This window comes from Coturnix japonica, chromosome 9 (genome assembly GCF_001577835.2).
Source record: "Coturnix japonica isolate 7356 chromosome 9, Coturnix japonica 2.1, whole genome shotgun sequence".
Lineage (NCBI taxonomy): Eukaryota > Metazoa > Chordata > Aves > Galliformes > Phasianidae > Coturnix > Coturnix japonica.
Genome location: NC_029524.1, coordinates 6,603,934 through 6,623,482, shown reverse-complemented (window position 1 = coordinate 6,623,482; position 19,549 = coordinate 6,603,934). Strand labels below are relative to the sequence as shown.

Genomic DNA, 19,549 nt, shown 5'->3' with positions numbered 1-19,549 from the left:
CCTGCTGTCAGAGAGTTACAGGGCCCTCAGCCCCGCTGTAGCTGCCCCAATCTCCGCCTCCTCTCTCGGCTCAGGCTCGGGCGGCGCTGCTGTCTCGCTCCGCATTCAGGCAGTGCGCAGTGTGCCCTCACGCGGCCTGGTCCTCGCTGTGGGGAGCGCAAGCGCGCAGCGTGCCGTGCACCGCCATGCCGACCGTCAGCGTGAAGCGGGACGCGCTGTTCGAGGCGCTGGGCAGGACGTACAGTGAGTGCGAAGGGGGTCGGCGGGGCTGCGGGGCCATGGGAACGTGTGGAGGGGGCTGGAGTTTGTTGGTGTTGTGTGGGCACAGCCGGGACTGACGGCCCAGAGCAGCCGCTGTGATCACAGCTCGGCCAGCAGCACGCCGGCTGCTGAGGAAAAAGCTGCTCACACTGCGAATTTTACCCTTTTTTTTGGTCAAAATAGCCGTTTGAAAACGCCCCCAAATAAACACAACGTGTAATAAAAGCCGAGTTCTGTGTGTAAAGCAAAACTCCATTTATTTATTATTTATTATTCTTATTATTTTCTTCACCCAAATAAACACAACGTGTAATAAAAGCTGAGTTCTGAGTGTAACGCAAAACTCCATTTATTATTTATTATTTATTATTATTTTCTTCGCAGCCGATGAAGAATTTAATGACCTTTGCTTCGAGTTCGGTTTGGAGCTGGATGAAGTTGTGAGTAGCGCTGTGGTTGTTGCTCTATGGGTGGATAGACTTTAGTGTCTGTATGGATCCATAGCACAGCACTGGCACCACTGTTTTGTGGGCAGGGCTGCAGCATTGCCATCTATACATGCAGGCCACCAGCAGGCTCGTCAACCTGAAACATCCTCATATCTGTGCATAGTACTGTCCATTGAACATAACGTACCCTGTGTTCTTGTTACAAAGTATTACTGCCATCAACTGTGTTGACACAAGTGGTTTGAATCCGACAAGAACGACATCAATAAAGTTATTGTCTTAGGAACAAGAGACCCTGAGGTGGCACAGTGCTGTGGATTGGGGAGCTGGGCTCTTTGCCTCCTGTTCTTAAGCCTCTGGCCAGTTTAGATAGCAGCGTAAGGATGGCTGTAGGCCATATGTTAAACATACTGTGAAAGATATGTTTGGCCATATTTTGTACACATTTTTGTATGCATTGCCACAAGTACATGTTTATCCTGGACAATCCCATTGCAATTAATGTGGTTTTTTTATCCAGGATCTATACTTGTGAAAGTGCATTGACCCTACAGTCTGAATCCACACAAACCTCAGGGAGTACACCACATTTTGTCCTTGTTTTTTAATTGAAATTAATTGTTCTTATAATTAGGTTTATCAGAAGATACCTGAACATCATATACTATGCTGAATTTCTCAATCGACCTGATGCTACAAATCTCTGCTGATCTGTAGCAGTAAATTAGGTTTTCTGCTGGGATCTGCCGGTCTGGAGACTTGTGTTTCCATCTCTGTTTTCAAAATTCAAATTCTGATAGTGAAGTTTGCTCAATACACTACATTACAATCTTTACATCTGAGAAAAATGTTGATTTTACAGTACTTTTGGTACTTGGCATGCTTATTTGCTATATAAATCCCAATTATGTTTCCTGTTATCTCACTGTCACAGTGCTGTGAACGTTAAGATATCTCAGGTTAAAAGTAAAACAATCATATTTTGCTTGATTTCAGACATCTGAGAAAGACATTATAAGTAAAGAGAAAGGCAAAGGAAAGGCAGAGGGTGCGTCTGAGACTGTTCTCTATAAAATCGATGTTCCTGCCAACCGCTATGACCTTCTTTGCCTCGAAGGATTGGTCCGAGGTCTGCAGGTCTTTAAAGAAAGGTAATGGAGAGTGAGATAGTTGCGTCTTAGGTTATTTGTTTAAATGAGAGTCCATTTCTGATGAACAGCTTTGCTACTTGATTAGGTTTTGAGGACAGTCATATGTATAAGTCAGGTATATTTGTCAGATATCCACATGCTTCATGTTTTTTCCACTGGGGAGAACCTGTTAAATACTTTTATAAGAGTAGACCAGAGTATTACACTTTGAATCTGCTCTAAAAGTTTTCCAGCTGCTATTCCATTTGAGACTTATCCTCTGTAAAGAACTGGTACGGTGGTATGTCTTGTGCTCCTCTGTTATACATACCAACAGAAATAAAGTCATAACAGAAGTGAAGTATGTTATCTCCTTGAGAGCTTTCTTCCTATTTTAGTTATGTGTCAATCAGTCAATAGAAAAAATATATAAATATATATTTATATAAATATATAAATTTATATAAATATATATAATATAAATTATGTACCCAAATTCCAATGTCCAAAACAAGGACAGTTGCCAAGAAAATATTCTATATATAATTACTCCTGCACTTCTAAAAAGCTTTCTGAACTTTGCACATATTCTGTCCTTTAGTTACATATTTATTTCTATCTTTATTCTAGGATGAATCTCCCTAGGTATGAAAAGATAATACCAGCTAAAGGTGAAGGTCAGAAGCTGATTATCACTGAAGAGGTAAAGGTGTTTACTGCCCAACTGTATACTTATTGAAAGTTTCTGAATCATGGAGGTAATATCAATAGCAATTTTATGACTGCAGTGACACCAGAAATCCTACTTGCAGAACAAGATCTGAAGAAAGTTTAATGTCTCTACTCAGTGTGTGAGTTATTTTTAGGAACAACAAAGGGAAGGAACAACAGGCAAATTATTCTGGGTGAACCTAATTGCAGGTCAACTCAAAGCTTCAGACATTTATAGTGCATTTACCTTCTGGCTGTTACATTGTAATCCCTTTTGTCTCTGCCAAACTTGAAGTTTTTTGTTTGGTTTTGTTTCCCTTTGATTTCTAACATATTTCCAGATTTTTTTCCTTTTGGAGGCTGTTCCACCAAAAAGAAAAGAAAAAGAAAAAAAAATAAAATAAAAATCAGTTATTGTGTCTTTTGTACTTGACATTTATCATCTGTTGCTGTTGCAAATTGCAGACTGTCAAAATCCGTCCTCATGCTGTAGCTGCAGTCCTTCGTAACATAACTTTTACCAAAGAACGTTATGACAGTTTCATTGACCTCCAAGAAAAGCTACACCAAAATATTTGCAGGTTAGTGCTTAAACTTCAAATACCACATAGCGTATGAGCATGATTTGATTTTATGTTAAGATTTCACCGCCCTGTTGTAGAGAGGCATTATATATTATGTTTGTATTAAAGAAAATATGTAGCAGCTCTCTTTCTCCTTCTCATTTCCTTATCTGTTTCTATCTGCTCTCAATACATTCCAATGTAAATACATCTTCTATAAGAGTTGAGAGAGATGCCTTCTACAACAGTCCCAATGGACTTTTGACTGCTGTGTGTATTCTTAACATTTCTCATTGCTAACAAACAGTGAAAATGATTTCTAGGCTTCTCAAAACTGGGCTTTGTTTTTTCCAGTAAGCTTTGTGAATGCACAGAAATACAGAACATCACAAGATGTTATCTCAAAGAAACTCCAAATGCTAATAGCAAAATCATTATGTTGTTTTTCTCTCTAGGAGAAGAGCATTAGTAGCAATAGGTACCCATGACTTGGACACCATTTCTGGTCCATTCACTTTTACAGCTAAAGCACCTTCTGAAATTAAATTCAAGCCCTTGAACCAATCACAGGAGTACACAGCTCCACAAATTATGGATCTGTATAGGGTAAGTGTGATTTTTCAGAGTTAACGTGCTAAGTAAAGGAAAAACATTTCTGAAGCTTAACATCTAATCCCCTTACAAGGTATTAGGTACATGTTCTTACAATTAAAACACAGCCATCTTCTGTAGCTTCAGCCAATGAAAATGATAAATGCATGGTAATACTTCATTCGTATTGCTTGTGAAAGACATATCATGGTGTTTGGTGCCTTTTAAAATGGTAATTTTGGTTTTAAACCCCACTGATTTATCAACACAACGGTTACTTTTCATGATACTCTTCATAATACTGTCAAAAGGTTAGGTTGTTGCCTACACTGGTGAAATACTCAGTGCACAAAACTGAAAAAAATATCAGTGTAAATAATACCAAATTTTAAACTGTTATTTCAATTGGGCCAGCTTGGTGGCGACATTGGATTACTTACCCAGCTGCATATAAGGCAGGTGCAGCTGTGTGGAAGACTCAGTTAAGATTCAGCATTGCTTTTGGCCCAGCATCCTGTTGAAACCAGGTAAACATTAGGAAAAGATCCCATCAGGACTATTATTATATTATTTATTGTATTTGAAAACATGTATTTTCAAATAAGACGGTATTTGAAAATGAAACTGTTACAGTTAAAATATACAGCGCTGTTAGAGCACACATACAGAGGTAAAAAGAAATTGACAACAATATCTGACTAAAGGCAAGTAAAAACTAGGAAAAAAGAGAACAGAGAGAATAAAAGTTGACTGTTTTTAATAGAATACACATCCATGTCATTGGAACAGATGTAAGTTTTGAATCAAGCTGAAGCATAAATGTGTCAGGCTTTAGCACTTGACAATTCAAAGTACCAAAATGAATTTTTTTTAATCACTTCTAGGGAGAATTCTGATAAATTAAAGACTGTTGCAGCGAACAAAGACCTCATGCCATAAGCATCTGTGAGAGAATACTTAAAAGAAACAGTTTTTAATGTTTCTGAAAAAAAGAAACAAAACAGCTCTCATTTAAAAGTTTTCCCACTTCTGAGAGCAAGCAGCTTTTGCTAGAAGTATTGTAATGCTATAGTAAGGATGATAATAGGGTGGCAACATCTTTGGCTACAGTAAATGAGAATGAGCCACAGCTACAGAAATGAAGGAAAAGAGCTGCTTACCTTTGGAAGGTCTCAGGTAGGCAGGGATCTCTGGCAAGAGATGCCCTCACCTTCACTGCCAACCCTTAAATGAGATCTGGAAAAGGGTGGATCCTGGCTCCACCCCTTCCAGTTACTCAGGTGCACTGCTTGTGCCTGAGCTCCTCTGAGCCGGCGCTGCCTTCCCACCAGGTGCTCAATCAGCAATTCAGGCCATGACTCAGCATTTCCACTACAGGTACCTAGCTGAAGGCCCAATCCTACCTTCTTTAAAAATTCCATTTAATACCTCACCTGAGGACTGTGGTAGGATGGAATCTCAAAAGCGAGCTAACATTAAATGTGGCATCACTCTTTGTTTCCCCAGACTGACAGCCATCTCCGACATTATTTACACTTGATTGAAAACAAGCCACGTTATCCTGTCATTTATGATAGTAATGGTGTTGTTTTGTCCATGCCACCAATCATCAATGGTAAGTTTGCTTCTGACTAGTTTATGCTGTTGCTCCTATTTTGTGAGTCAGGATGTCTAATACAAACGGTACGTAGTGCAGATTGTTCTGTTCTATTAAAAATGTTTCACTTATTACTTATTTTAGTTTCAACGCAGATTTTTTTTGCTCCCTCGGGAGGGGATAATTAAATGTAAATATGGGCATTGGTTTTTTTGGATTGGCTACAAGCACTTAAGTGAAAGATTATATGGGTGTTGAAGTGAGTCCAGAAGAGCTGGGTACATTTCAGCTGTAGTTATAGCGCAACATGCTGGGAAGGGAGTGCAGCATCCTTCACTCTTGAGAGCTCAGGTGTTCCTGAGTGCATTCACACTGCGTGGTTATTGGCAATGAAATTCACTCAGTGTACACACTGGCCATCAGTGTTTAGCAGGTGATATAAGGCAGCTTTCTGCTCAACCACGATAAATAGTTTATTGCATACTAACAGAACTCCATTTTTGCAAGGAATCTACCACTGAGGGACTTCACATCTAATTTGCAAGGAATACACTTTAGGTGATGCTCCTAAGTCTATTTCCTGCCTTCTTCCAGACAAGAAACAGTTTTGAGTACATCAGTGATGTGCTGCAGTGTATGCCACATGATACACGTGCAGGCAAAAAGAAAATCCACGCTTAAGAGGAACCTGACCTATTCTGGACCACTCACATAGACAAAACCTTTAGCGTCTCAGATGACAGTGTCAGGAGATCTTGTTTATTCATAAAAGTTGCTATGGATTTTTATCAGTCTAAATCACTTATTAAAAACCATTCATTGCTACCTAAATTTGGTTTCTCATGCACGTCACATCAAATGCTGATCTGCTACTATAGCTGGGGAAGGGGAGATGCAGAATCACTGTGTCACCAGCAGATGGCTGCGATTCTGTTGGTTTGCTTTCTCTACTGCCAGTAGGGAGTTCCTGTCGATTTGTGTTTTCTAGTGTTCAAGGGTAGCCAGGTCAGCAAGACCGGTCTGCCTTTTCTGATTAGAATGTGTTGTATTTTTGCTTTTCTTGATTTATGAGGTTAAAAATAAAAAGCCCTGCTACTCTAGTAAGAATGGTGTGAATGTTGATGCAGCAGACGTAGTAGCTTTTAAGCTGGGGAAGGTGGTGGTGATCATTTTTAAATACAAAATCAGACAATAAAATTGACACTGCAGGAAAAGCAACATTTCTTAACATTCTATTGTCTTCACATGTTTTAGGAGATCATTCAAAAATAAGCCTAAAAACGAGAAATGTATTTATTGAATGTACAGGCACAGACATGACAAAGGTAAATTAATCTTTTCTGCTTTTGATATGTTGTAATGTCATTGTTATCCCAAAGGGACAACAATGCTGTAGTACACAGACCTACAGTAGATGTGTGTTTGTTTTATGGAGCAGACCGTCCACCTCAAAAGGGCAGGATAAGCTGTGGGACTGCGTGGAATTTCCTCGGTACAGTTTTTGGTTTGCATTACAGGTGGTGCTGTGTTTTCCATGGGTTTTGTTTTTACTGTATCTTCATGTTAACACCAAGTTTTCAGCTTATATATTAAAAAAAAGAAAGCCAGGTTTATTTTCGTTGTCGTTGAACACTTTCCAAAGTATTTAAGATTTAGAAAAAGAATAGAATTCATTAAGACTGTATATTTTGCCAAAACATTCTTTGTGAAGAATAATTAAAATCTGGGCTGTGAAAAGGGGGAAACCAATTTTTCTTCTTAGTTATCTTTTTCAAGCAGGAATGCTGTGCAAATAATTGTCAACTGGAATTCTTTCCATATGCAAATTCTGCAACTCAGCACCAAAGCATGAAAGCCCAGCAGTTATAATTGCCTGTTCTTAAATGTAGGTTGTGCATTCATTGATGGTTTCCCTAAAATGTGTATATTGATGCTCAAGAACAAAAGTACTTTTAGTTTATCCTACTACACAGTTCTTCATTAATGACAGAAATTGGCATGTTGTGATATGGCTTCTAAGGAAACTAAAAAATAACTGCTTCTTGCTGCTGCTTACTTTGATAGCAAATACAAAAATAGCATTTGTTTCTTTTCATGAAGGAAGTTAGAGCGTGAGGCATCATAAAGCAACTGTTGTAGATTAAGAGTTTGATTAAAATCTCATGATTGTATTCTGTTATACTAACTTCTTCAAATACTGAGCGTAGAATAAAAGACGTTGCAAATGAGGCTACGCTGACAATGTGTTTTCAAACAGCGCACAACCTTTTGGCCTCAGTGAAGTAAGGAAATAGATTAAAGGTTTGGAAGGTGCAGCTCTAACTGTAACTTCAGAACAGTTTAGCAGAAACGTGCAAACACTTTAGAGCCTTGGAAACCAACTATCTCCAGTTACCAGATTTTTGAGTAAAGTCTTTGCAGCAGTGGCAAAGCATGTCTTAAAATTCAGCCCGGTATTTTAGATGCTAAGTTATTAAGTAGTATAGAATGAATAGAATATAACAAATCTTTCCCCCCTTTTACTATAGTATTTTGTCTGCTTTAGCACAAGGACAGATTTCAATGTGATTATCATCTTTATTTTGTAGGCAAAAATTGTTCTTGATATCATAGTTGCGATGTTTAGTGAATACTGTGAGAAACAATTCACGTGAGTATAAATTTGGAATCAGAAAGACATTACACTTCCGCCACATTTTAAGTGTTTTTAGTTCTGTTCTTATATCTCTTACAGTGTTGAAGCAGTAGAAGTAATTTATCCTAATGGGAAGACTCACATCTATCCGGTAAGTGAGACTGTGTCTCACCAGGGAAAGGGATTTTTTAATACAAAGTATAAGAATGACATTGTCTTCTTTTTCTGCAGAGGTGAGGAGTGGGTCAGGGCCTTCTTTAACCCCACAAGGGAAAGAACATGGTGTCTCAGTTTCCCCTTATCTAGAAAACTCATTTTGAAGCACTGCTAATTTACGATAAGGCTCATTGAATCTGATGCTCAAGAAAGAAGGCCAGGGTTTAAGATTATGAGTGGTAACGTGGATTAGAGTTTGTGATACAGACATTCTCAGAAGCAATAAAGATGGCTATCAGAAGTCTGTGTCTAAAGCCTACCTGTTCCAAGTCAGGAAACATGAATGCAGAAAGAGGTCCTACAGGCTTAGCCCACTGGACAACTGAAATCAGCCTCAGCGTAACATCCTTATCAGATCTGGAATCTGTAATGCATTTGAATAAAATAGCCTTTTAGTCCTGGATTCTTCAGTCCTTCGTTTTATAGATTCCAGCTATCTAAGTTGCCATGCTGCGTGATAAACGTTTAAGTGCAGATATGCCTGCATTCAGAGCCCAAGACATACCTCTGCGCAGCAGTGAAGGCTTAGTTTTTGTTCTAAATTAAAAGAAAGCAATTCTTCCTGAAAGCAACTGAAAACAAATAGGTCTGATGGAGTTCATAAATGATGTTTCAAGCAAGTACAAATTAATTAGGGGGAAAAACTTTTTAATAGTGTTAGTCTTTTTGTATCTTCAGTGGCAGGACCTGGAATCTAGAAGAGGTATCCAATAAAACAAACATCTCTGCATTAACCAATTACAATTTTGCTGCATAAAAACAATGCAAAAAAAAAAAATGCTGCAGTTTTGGATGCTAAGGGTTTTTACAGATTTGGTTTTTTAATCAAATTTAGAAGCACTAAGGGTAGACATACAAAGCAACTTTCTTAGATGCATTACAGACTTCCTAGGAAAAATAACATATTTCTGTGCCAATACGGGGGTAAAAAGTTTTTCCTTTTCATCCTAAAGTCATACGAGCTGTAGTAGACCATGCAATCTTTTACATGCCCATTCATTGCTTTAGGGCTTTGATTTAAGATGAACTGGTGACTAGAAAGTATCAGAAACTCAGTTACTTGCATGTATCTGAAGTTATCGGAAGTTTCAATAATAAGGATTTCATGCTGATTCGGACTTCTACTTTAAATGAGAACAGCTTTTGCATTATGTACTATAGTGTTATTTTCAAGAACAATTCTATCTTTAAATGTTGAGATTTACTTAATATTTCATACTTTTGTAGACATTATTTGGGTATCATAATTAGAATAAGCTACATTAGCATGATGTCAAAACTGGATCCTCTTAGAAATGTACACTGAGAAGCTCTGCCTTTCTTTTCAGGAACTGGCTTACCGAAAGGAAAAGGTGAAACCTGAACTCATTAACAAGAAATTAGGAATCAGGTGTGTTACTGAAAATAGTAACTTGTTTTTTGTTTGGTTTCTTTGTATCTTTTTTAATCAAACATTACTAATCAAAAAGATACTTGAAAACATTGGTTGTTGGACTGTTTTAAAGATGTTAACTGTGTGGTTTTTAATATATCAGAAATTCAGAGGCTAACCTGGGTGAGTCAGTCAGTTTTGTAGGACGACCTCTCCTCTCTTCAGTAAATGTAAATCTTTCTCTTTGGCCTCACACACTGTTGTAAAATAACAAAAAATGGCTGTTTCTGAGTCAGAATCTGAGCTGGATCTGATGGCATACTCAGTTTATGTGCATTCAATAAAGAGATTATTCAGGAAGTGAGGCAACGTAGCAGAAATGCTGATTACTTTAACAAAACAATATAATCTAAGACCTGTAAATTACTACTTTTGTTTTCTTCCAGTGAAACTCCATCAAACCTTGCAAAGCTGCTGACTAGGATGTGTTTGAGCTCACACGTCATAGGGAATGGGAACAATATAGAGACTGAAATCCCTCCTACCAGAGCGGACGTTATCCATGCATGTGATATCGTAGAAGATGCAGCAATAGCTTATGGTTATAACAACATTCAGATGGTTATTCCGAAAACGTACACCATAGCTAATCAAGTAAGATTGCCCCTTCAAATAAACGCTCTGTTGTCAGTAAACGACCAATGCATGCCAGAAGGGCTTTGGGGAAAACAGAACCTAGGAATTAAATATTTTGACATGCTTTGCCTTGAGAAGTATTTACCATGGACGGGATACAAAACAGATGCCCCACTGATTTGAATAAGTCCAAGACCAGTGGTTGCTGGTACTTGAAAAAAGACAGGGTTTAAGCAGGGAGCCCATATTAAATCTCTAATTGGGAGATTCATTTCCTCAGGCAAACCTAAAGGCAACAGGCTGATGCTTTCAGAAAAATTTTAAGCACACTGAGTACCTCCCTGGTGAGTTCTCTGTAACATAACAGGCAGGATCACCCCGGGAAAGAGCAGAAAAGCATTTATAGATCGAAGTTGAAAAGTGTGTTTTGTTTCATTTTAGCTTCCACTCAATAAGCTCACAGAACTTCTGAGACTGGACTTGGCAGCTGCTGGATTCACTGAAGCACTCACTTTTGCCCTGGTATATTATATTGCTTTCATATTTTCTTAGTTGCGTGTTGAAACAACAGTGACTATTCCCTTATATAAATGTACCCACGTTATCTGTTACTGTTTTGGCATGTAATTGTTTGCTAATGCTTTGGAATTGTAGTGTAATATTTTGTGAGTTTCTAGGTCAGATAAATCAAATGAGTCACTGCTAATATGGCATGCACTTCGAAGAACAGAGGCAAAAATAGTGCCGAAGTACTGTTTTTGTGCAACTTGATAGTATGAAATTGTAAGACAGCGAGCCTTTAGAAACTTCCATCATCAGATTCAAAATCCATCGTAGTTTGATTATATAAAAGATATAATCAAAATTTAGTGATTTCTGGTGGCTATTGCTGCACTTCAGAGATCACGCTGTTTCTATTTGCCTCTTCCCAATATTGTCACCCATTCACGATTGCATTAGGTACCTGATCAATATGCAATTCAAAGAGTTTATTTTAAGAATCCCTGTAAGACTTATAATGGGATTGCAGATAAGGTTTTCATATTGTACTTAAAGGTTTTAAGATACAGTGACACAGGCTTCCAAAATGCTTGCATGGATTAGTTCAGGTACTGCAACAAAGTTGGCAATCGTATTTTATAGAGCTTCATCTGCAAGTATTGGAGTTAACTTAAAGCCTGCAAAATATATTACAGTTTTAATGTTTTGTTGTTCGTTAGATGTTACTCATTTAAGAGAAGAGGATTATATCTAGTATTACCTCCTGCAGTGCTACTATCTGACACAGATATTCAGAATACCTGCAGTAGTACCATGTTGGGGAATGTAGAAGAACCTTTTGTAGTCTCTTGCTTATGCACTAGGTTTTATATATATAAAACTTATATATTATATATATATATATATAAAATTTATTTTTTTTTTCCCCAGTCCTTACTAGGATGCTTAAAAACATTGACTGTGTTGTATCTCTACAACAGAGAACCTTTTTAACTGACACAGGAGAATTTTGGACAATCAAAGTGTATCATGTTATCACAATTAAGTATCTGGTGACTGGGTCACCAATGCTTCATTCAAACAAGCGTGGGGCCTATAACAAATAGCATTTATGCTACAACACTCCATTGCCCAGCGCTATATGGCAAGCACTGCTTACATATTTATGCATGTAAACCTATTCTTGCTTTGAACCCTACATAATCGCCCATACAGAGTAGCAGTGCTTTCTGTGAGAACCTCTGGTTTAGCCCAAATGCATTTAGTTACATCATAGTAACATACCGTTTAGATACACATGTGAAAACTTGAACCTGATTTTCTCCTCCTAAGGTCAGTGTTCTTTCAGGTTATTTATTTATTTTTTAAATTTGTTAATCTACTTTTTCATGGTATCATCTGCTCACTTCGCTCACATTTGGTCTATCAACACACTTCGGTGACCAAAGTACTATCAAACCCCCATGTCTTAGTTCACTATTAGTTTCTTAATATATTAATGAAGCAATAAATTCTGGAAATCTGCCGTGTGGCTCTTACCAGTCACATCTGTTGCTGTATGTGCACAGACAGAATCTGAGCCCGATAATATGCACCTACACTGCTTCCTTAAAAGTACACCTTGAAAGTAACAGCTTTAGAAGGATTATGTTTAAAAAAAAAAAATGTGAGAAATTAGAGTCTTACACAGCTATGAAAGTTGAAGGCTCTGCCATATCCTGTTTTGGCTTTTCCTAGGTAGCACTTTATTTTCCTTAAGAAGCCCCCAAGGCATTGTTTTCTTTTGAAGAAAGCTTGAATGCCGTTCCTATGATAATTTATTTTTTTAAACTATTTTCAGAATCAGATTTTATTCACTGCAAGTCAGAAGGCAGAACCTAAGCCTCTGCTTTTAAACAGATGACAGCCATCTCTGACAGAAGCTTAAATAAAGACCTCTTTAAAACTACCTTTATTTTGCTTAGTAATTAACATTTGTAGGTAAACCAGTTTGCCTACATTGTCTTAAAGCTCAGGCTTAATTTGTATCAAAAGAGGGTGTTGTACCTCAAAGCTACTGCTGTGCTTGTATTGTTCATTCTTGTTACCAGGTTTCACCATTGGTTCACTGTCTCATTTAACAACTTGACTTTTTTTTTTCTTTTCTTTTTGCTTTCTCTTCCTCCCAGTGTTCTACGGAAGACATTGCAGATAAACTTGGTATGGATATCTCTGCTACAAATGCAGTGCACATAGCAAACCCCAAAACTGCAGAATTTCAGGTGAGGTAACTTAATTCAGGTCAGATTTGTTATACAGTCTATGTATAAAGAGAAAAGAAAGAAGCTAATAGGAAATAACATTTATAAACTATAAAGCTACTTTTTACAGCAGTAAAGAGGGTATCTGTTTGCAAGCTACATTTGCTAACAGTCATTTTCTGTTACTCCTTGACTGAGAAAGACCTTATTCAGTGTGAAACGCTATTATCTTTTCAAGGAAGCAAAGTACCGTATTCACTATGATGGCATCTGGCAAAATTGAGCTGCCTTATTACAGAAAATTCCACCTTGGTTTTTGATCAACTTCTGCATTTAGAAAAGCTGGTTAGTAAAAATGGAGGTATTAGACCAGGCAGTTTTTAAACTTCAAGCTCTGGATGGAAAAGATGTTTTAAAACATATTATTGTTGGAAATCACTACTATATATTTTCCTTCTAGAGCTTTTAAGTTTCTGTTTTGTTTGTGGGTTGATTTTTTTTTATTTTTTTATTTATTTTTTTTTTTTGAAGATGCTTTCTTTAGCTTATAGGGAAGGTGACTTTTCATTATGAGATCTGTAAAATAAATGGAAAACAATTTTGGGTCATATTCATGTGCCTAATGTAAGAAATACAAAGGGAAACGCTTCATAGAAAGGCTCAGAAAAATGTTGGTAGTCTGGGATATTAATTGTGTGATCCTACCACCTCCTCTTCAGAAAACACAAGCTGTAGGAGTGCTGCTAGGTAGTTGTATCATTGGCTGAATGTTCCTTGTGGCGAAATAGTCTCTGTCTTTTAAAACTTATAGGTCTCCATGCAGATTGGGAGGAATTACTCTCTGTGTTGCTGTATGCAGTTTCAACTTTAAATGTTAACTGCAGTGGGATTCCTAGAATGGCTTTTTCCCATCCCCCCAGGATAGCTCTGCCATCACAGTGAGGACAAGATGATGCCATGGGCCCTCTTCCTGAGTGTGCACCTTCAAGTCTTCATTGAGTAGTTGAGAGGAACAGACAGGAATGCTGCACGATGAGAAGTTACTATGAGAAGTACATGATAACTCCTCATCAGCAGTCAAGTATCATTCAGTCAATTCCATCTTTGTCACAGTAGTTTTACTAAATAAGACTGCCAGTCCGAAAAAAAATAACAGTGGCCTCCTTTGCTCTCCATTGAAGTACTTCCACAGAAAATAAGGAATGTAGCTTTAAAACAATAACATGCCTCCTACCTGGTACTTTGCATACATTGTTTACATATTTCAGGCCCTCCACAGCTGCAATATGAATATATTCATCTCACATCCGTTCTGCCTGCGTCATTGTTTAATATTTGGGAGGTATCAAGATCATATTTCAAATAGCATTTCATATTTCCAAAATAAAACTTAGCATTTACCTTTTGCATAGAGAGGAATAAACTGTAAGGGTTTGTTTTGGTTTTTTGTTTTTTGTACATGGTTTTTCCCTCCCTGTACTGCAGATCTGGCATCTGTGCGATGTTACCCATTCCTAAGCTTGTATATTCTCTTTCAGACAATGCTGTAAAAAGAATATGCGAAAAATGTATCTTTTCAGATTTAAAAATTCTGAAACAAAGACATTCAAATATAAGAGATCAGCTCAGTATTTGTATCTCATTACTGTTGAATTCCTGTTAGAAATGAGCAAACCAAAACATTAGAAAGATGTACCGTTAGCTATTTTGGAAGGCATTTCACTTCACTTGCAGCATCCGCATTCATCCTGCAGGTGGCACGTACAACCCTCCTTCCTGGCCTGCTGAAAACTATAGCTTCTAACCGGAAGATGCCCTTGCCTTTGAAACTCTTTGAGATTTCTGACATTGTAGTAAAAGATCCTACTAAAGGTAAGAGAAGGCTCATCACTGTTTGTAACTTAAAATGTTATTTTAAAAAATCCTCTTTGAAAGGATTGTAGTTCCAGATTAACTTCAGAAATTATTTGAGTAACTGGTTAAGGCTACAGCTGTGCAAGTTCAGGGAAAAAATAGGCATTTCCAATAGAATGAGAAAATGTGAAAATAGACCCAGCTTTTCAAAGAAGCAAGCGGAATGACCTCAAGAACTGCAGTACAGTCAGCATGATGTGAACCCCAGGTGTGTTCAGGATGGAAGCAGTGGGTATGTCTGTGCCACTGACTGGTACAACAGCTGAAGGAAAAGAGCTGAACTTGATTTGCCATTATCGGTTACAGTTCTGAGTCTTTATAGCTGTACTGCATCACATTAGCAGTGCTGTTTACACTCTTTATCAGTCATAGGGTATACATGGTGCAGCTGCCAGAGGATTTAGTATCCAAATTTCAAGAGAGCTGCTCCAGCTGCTAGCCCTGAGCATGACTCAAGGACAGTTGTGAATACAGGGAATAAGTGCAAGGTGATTTTTCATCAAAAAACAAAACAAAACCTACTCTAAACAGCTCATATTGATGCAAACATTTTATCTTGCTCCTATGTTGGTACTCTTGCATTTGTACTGGAGTCATAGCTCATGAGACAGACTCCCTGCTGGTAGTGTTTTCAAGGGGCACAAACCTTGGAGACTTAGTCAGTACTGGAGGCATGTTGCTATTACAGTACTGAAGCCTGTTTCAATGGCTGCAGTCTTTAAAACATACTGCTTTTTAGTTGGCAGCGCTGTACATTTCCAGTCAGTGAGGTATAAGCTATACTTGGAGACTGATTCTAATCTGGAGAGCTGTAGTTCAGGAAAAGCTTGGGAATCAGTGCAATTAGATATCTTCACATGAATCCCTTTTCCATCACCTTAGAACAGTATTACTTGTATTTGTTTCCCAAAATTGTTCAAGAATACCGACAACCAATACAAAGAATTAGACTTAAAGCACATGTAGAGGATAAAGAACAGAGTAAGTCTATGTATAAATAAACAAAAAGCCTAACAGGCTAAGGTTTGCCCAGTCATCTATGAAAAGATTTTCCTTATCTTTCCTTTTCATCCAACTATGCTAAGAAAGCATGGCTGCCTTTGAATAGCTCTGCAACATTAATTACTTTAAGTGAAACAACAACAGCAGCAGTCCAGTTTTCAAAAGCCTCAGTGAAAGCCTTCTTGTGTGATGTGGTTCTTACAGGTTATATTAGTGGAAAAAATGCACAGCTACGAATTCTGTGAATATGTGCTTATAATCCAGAGCTGTAGCCTGTTGTAAGTTTTGCTTCTCGGTGGGAAAGGCTGGCATGACTTTGAGTTCAGCAGCAGAAGCGGTTTTGCTTTTTCCTTATCTGGTTTGGGATTTTAATGGTTATGTTTAAGGTATTTGGGATCTGCAAAACAAAGGTTTATATAAAGCATAAGTAAAATGGCAAGTGAATTGCTTTGGTGACGAACTTTATTTGTAGATTACTGCTTTAGAGGGGGAAAAGCAGCCTTGTCAAGCTAAATAAGCAGTTTTAGCAAAGCATGTTGCTTTATTTATTTTCAAATCAGATGCAAACAATTTGATGGTGCAGCTCATTCCTTGCTGAACATGGAGTTGCTACAGCACAAAAACTTGGTACAGATGGTAGAATAGCATTAGCATTCTTCAGAACCAAGAGTAGCCTATTTATCTTGAAAGAAGGAGCCTATTTATCCTGGCTTTATAAAATTTGCAAATTTAATTGATAACTTTTATTCTGCGCATGTTAATTGTAGCTCTTGAAAGCTTCATTTATTCAGGTAGCTGCTTCACAGCTTTATAGAGGCTGATTCTGTAGCGTACTTTGTTTTGATGGGAGTTACTGCAGCAGATGAAAGACAAACTCTGTTTCAGCAGCAGCTTTGCAGCCCTGGCTCATGAGCAGCCCCTCTCACAGGTTGAGCGCCTGCAGAGTGTGACCAGTATCTGAAACTGTCTTTAGTGTTGTGTGGAAAATAACTGCTGTCTTTCTCAAACTCACTTTTAAAATTAAGCTTGCATCATAAATGGTTTCAAAAGGAAAGAGAGAAGGATCTAACGGGTAACTGTAAACACTGAAAAAAATATGGGATTGCCCTCTCACATATGGAATGAGATTTCCTGCAGAAGACTTATGTCATCAGACTGACTAATTTAATTGTATTATTTCACAATTTTGGCATGCAGAATTTCCAATTAATAATGTAAGAACCATGAGTCAAAAGAGTACTGACGTTAACTATATTCGAAATGGCATCTCATTCATGTGTGAACAAACCTAGCTTTTAAACACACTGGTTTTTAATAAAATACCTGCTTACACAGAGCTTATGCTTACCAAGGTGAACAGAACATATTTCTCTTCAGACATATCTGGCTGAAGGGCTTGACATATTAAATTGGCAAAACGTGTGCCAGATTTGATGTTGCTAAATGGAACCAAACACGAGCAGAAATGTTTTTTCTCAAGGCAAGAGAAATGTGCTGATGCTGAGTATATTACACAGCATTTGTAGAGCTGTAACTCTAGACAATCACCTCTAGTAACACACTTACACCAGTTCAGCGCGTAAACCATCACCTTTCACCACTACACCTAAAATGTCCTTCCCTCTCCTACCACAAGAAAAGAAATGAATCCATCAAAAAAAACATCACCTCTGACTTATGATCTTATAGAACCAAGCAAGCTCATAGCAGTATACATGGCCAATGCTATATTTCACAGCAGTTTTCCTATCACAATCTGCAAGCGTTAATTGCATGTAGAAATTGCACAGAAATCCAAGTTTGAATGAGCAGGTGATCCCTTCCAGATCAACATATTATCCTGAAACATCCCTAATTTGGAAGAGGGCAGCGTACAGCACAGCTCTGCCTTCCTCTGTGCTCTTTTGGTTCACGTACTCCTGACCAGCTGCCCATCCTTTGGGTTGTTTTTCAACAGGATCTCCAGGAAGTGCTTTGAAGTCTCAGAAATATATATATGTAATTTAGGCTGACATACTTGGCAGGCTGATTTAAAAAATAGAATTGCTTCATGACATGACACAATAGATCTCTTAAGTGAGTTATAAAGAACTGAAGCATTTCTAACAGCCGCCAGCTTTTGCACACAGTTCTTAATACTTCTCCTGTCGTCTGCGGTGAATACAATTCTTGTGCCATATCATAACTCTAAAGAAATAAGTTCTGTAATGCAACTTTTTGGAACACTTCAAAATACAGCTTTTCCTTTACTGAAGATCTTAACAGTTGGCTTGAAAACAGGAGATACAAGGATTATTACGTGTTTCTTTCTGATTATTTAGTTCAGAATAGTGATCTGAAGACCACTGACTCTGAATACAAAGTAAAATTCAGATGGCTGCGCAAATTCTGCTAGCATAGTGAGAGAGAAAAATGAACTCATCCTACCAAATGCCTAGCACAGAAAGCCTGCTTTCCTAGCAACAAATACAATCTTGTGGAAAAGGGAGAACATTTTCTTCTTTTCTGCTGCACAGTACAACATGAAAATAGATTAGCTGCTATTCATGACTGCGTATTACTGTCTGGCATCTTATTCGAGTTGGGAAACAGAGACATAATAATACAACTGAGTGGCCAGCATGCTCAGGGAACAGAAATCAGATGTTGCATTTATTGATATCTTCTCTGTAACCTTTGCTCTTATAGCACTTTTTAAGTCTTCAGAACAGAATTCTCCGTTGTTTTAATACTGCAAATTGTCACTATGACACTGAAAGGTTACTGCCTCAGTAAGTTCAGCAGGAGAGCTGACAACTTGTGACTGTATTGCCAAGCTGCTACTCTAGGAGTTCTGAATGACTTTTGGCCAGTCTCACTTAGCCTAATATCCTGTCTGTATCAATAGCTAGAAGTGTTTGTCGAAGGAAAAGCACAAAATTTGGTAAGTATATATAATACTTCCCATTCTTCAGTCATTTGTACCTCAGAGACTTACTGATTCAGACATGATTCTTTGGATTCAGCAGCACGTAATAGTTTTCTCCCTATGAGCATTTACTGTTTAACTAGGTGATGTCTGAAAATACCGACTCCTTGTATTGTCTGAAGCTTGGCCCCTGCTGGTTTTTGCATCTACTAATGCTTCTATTGAATATGGCAGTGAATGATTAATCACAGTAGAAAAGAACTGTCTCAAGGCCTGATGTGCTGACACACTCAGCCCTGGTACTTCCATCCAGAGCTGTGTGGCAGTAGGACTCAGACTGCAGGTACAGCTGTAACTGCTGCAAAGTCACTGACCACATAGGGATCCTGAATCACACTGTAGGTAGCATGCAGCACAGCACCTTTTCTTCTGGGAACACTAAGTCCAGCTGAGATGCCTTGTGACCAAGTCCTGACCAATGCTCAACCTGCATGCAGTTTGTCTGCATAAGCATCACTCAATCTGGAATATGCTAGGTTTCATCTGCATTTCTTTTGGCTGATAGAAATCAGAAAAGAAATAGGAAAGCCCTTCTCATGTAATCTCATGTTGGGTGGTGCAGCCCTGCCTTAACTTGCAGACCACATGGAGGTGTTCTTTTTACTCCTTTATTCTTTCACTATCAAATAAGCTGTTATTCATCTTTTCCCTTCAACCATTACAAGCAGCCAGAAATCCAAAGGGGTTCAATTACAGTTTTTATTCTTTTAAAGGAATACAGTTGCTATCATTCCCTGTATCTAACCACTGTTAAGTGAAGCAT

At 38.0% G+C, this 19,549-nt stretch overlaps 1 protein-coding gene across 1 annotated transcript in view; it reads left to right on the top strand.

The window, feature by feature from the left end:
* Positions 1-68: 68 nt before the first annotated feature.
* Positions 69-19,549, top strand: part of FARSB (phenylalanyl-tRNA synthetase subunit beta) — a 32,335-nt gene continuing 12,854 nt past the window's right edge. Inside the window, exons 1-15 of the mRNA XM_015871330.2 lie at positions 69-243; positions 646-701; positions 1,707-1,861; positions 2,471-2,543; positions 3,017-3,132; positions 3,570-3,720; positions 5,212-5,320; positions 6,557-6,627; positions 7,891-7,952; positions 8,037-8,088; positions 9,482-9,543; positions 9,972-10,179; positions 10,603-10,683; positions 12,831-12,923; positions 14,657-14,774. Coding sequence (XP_015726816.1) covers positions 186-243; positions 646-701; positions 1,707-1,861; positions 2,471-2,543; positions 3,017-3,132; positions 3,570-3,720; positions 5,212-5,320; positions 6,557-6,627; positions 7,891-7,952; positions 8,037-8,088; positions 9,482-9,543; positions 9,972-10,179; positions 10,603-10,683; positions 12,831-12,923; positions 14,657-14,774 — 1,465 coding nt within the window. The 5' untranslated portion in view covers positions 69-185. The remainder of the gene's footprint in view (positions 244-645; positions 702-1,706; positions 1,862-2,470; positions 2,544-3,016; positions 3,133-3,569; positions 3,721-5,211; positions 5,321-6,556; positions 6,628-7,890; positions 7,953-8,036; positions 8,089-9,481; positions 9,544-9,971; positions 10,180-10,602; positions 10,684-12,830; positions 12,924-14,656; positions 14,775-19,549) is intronic.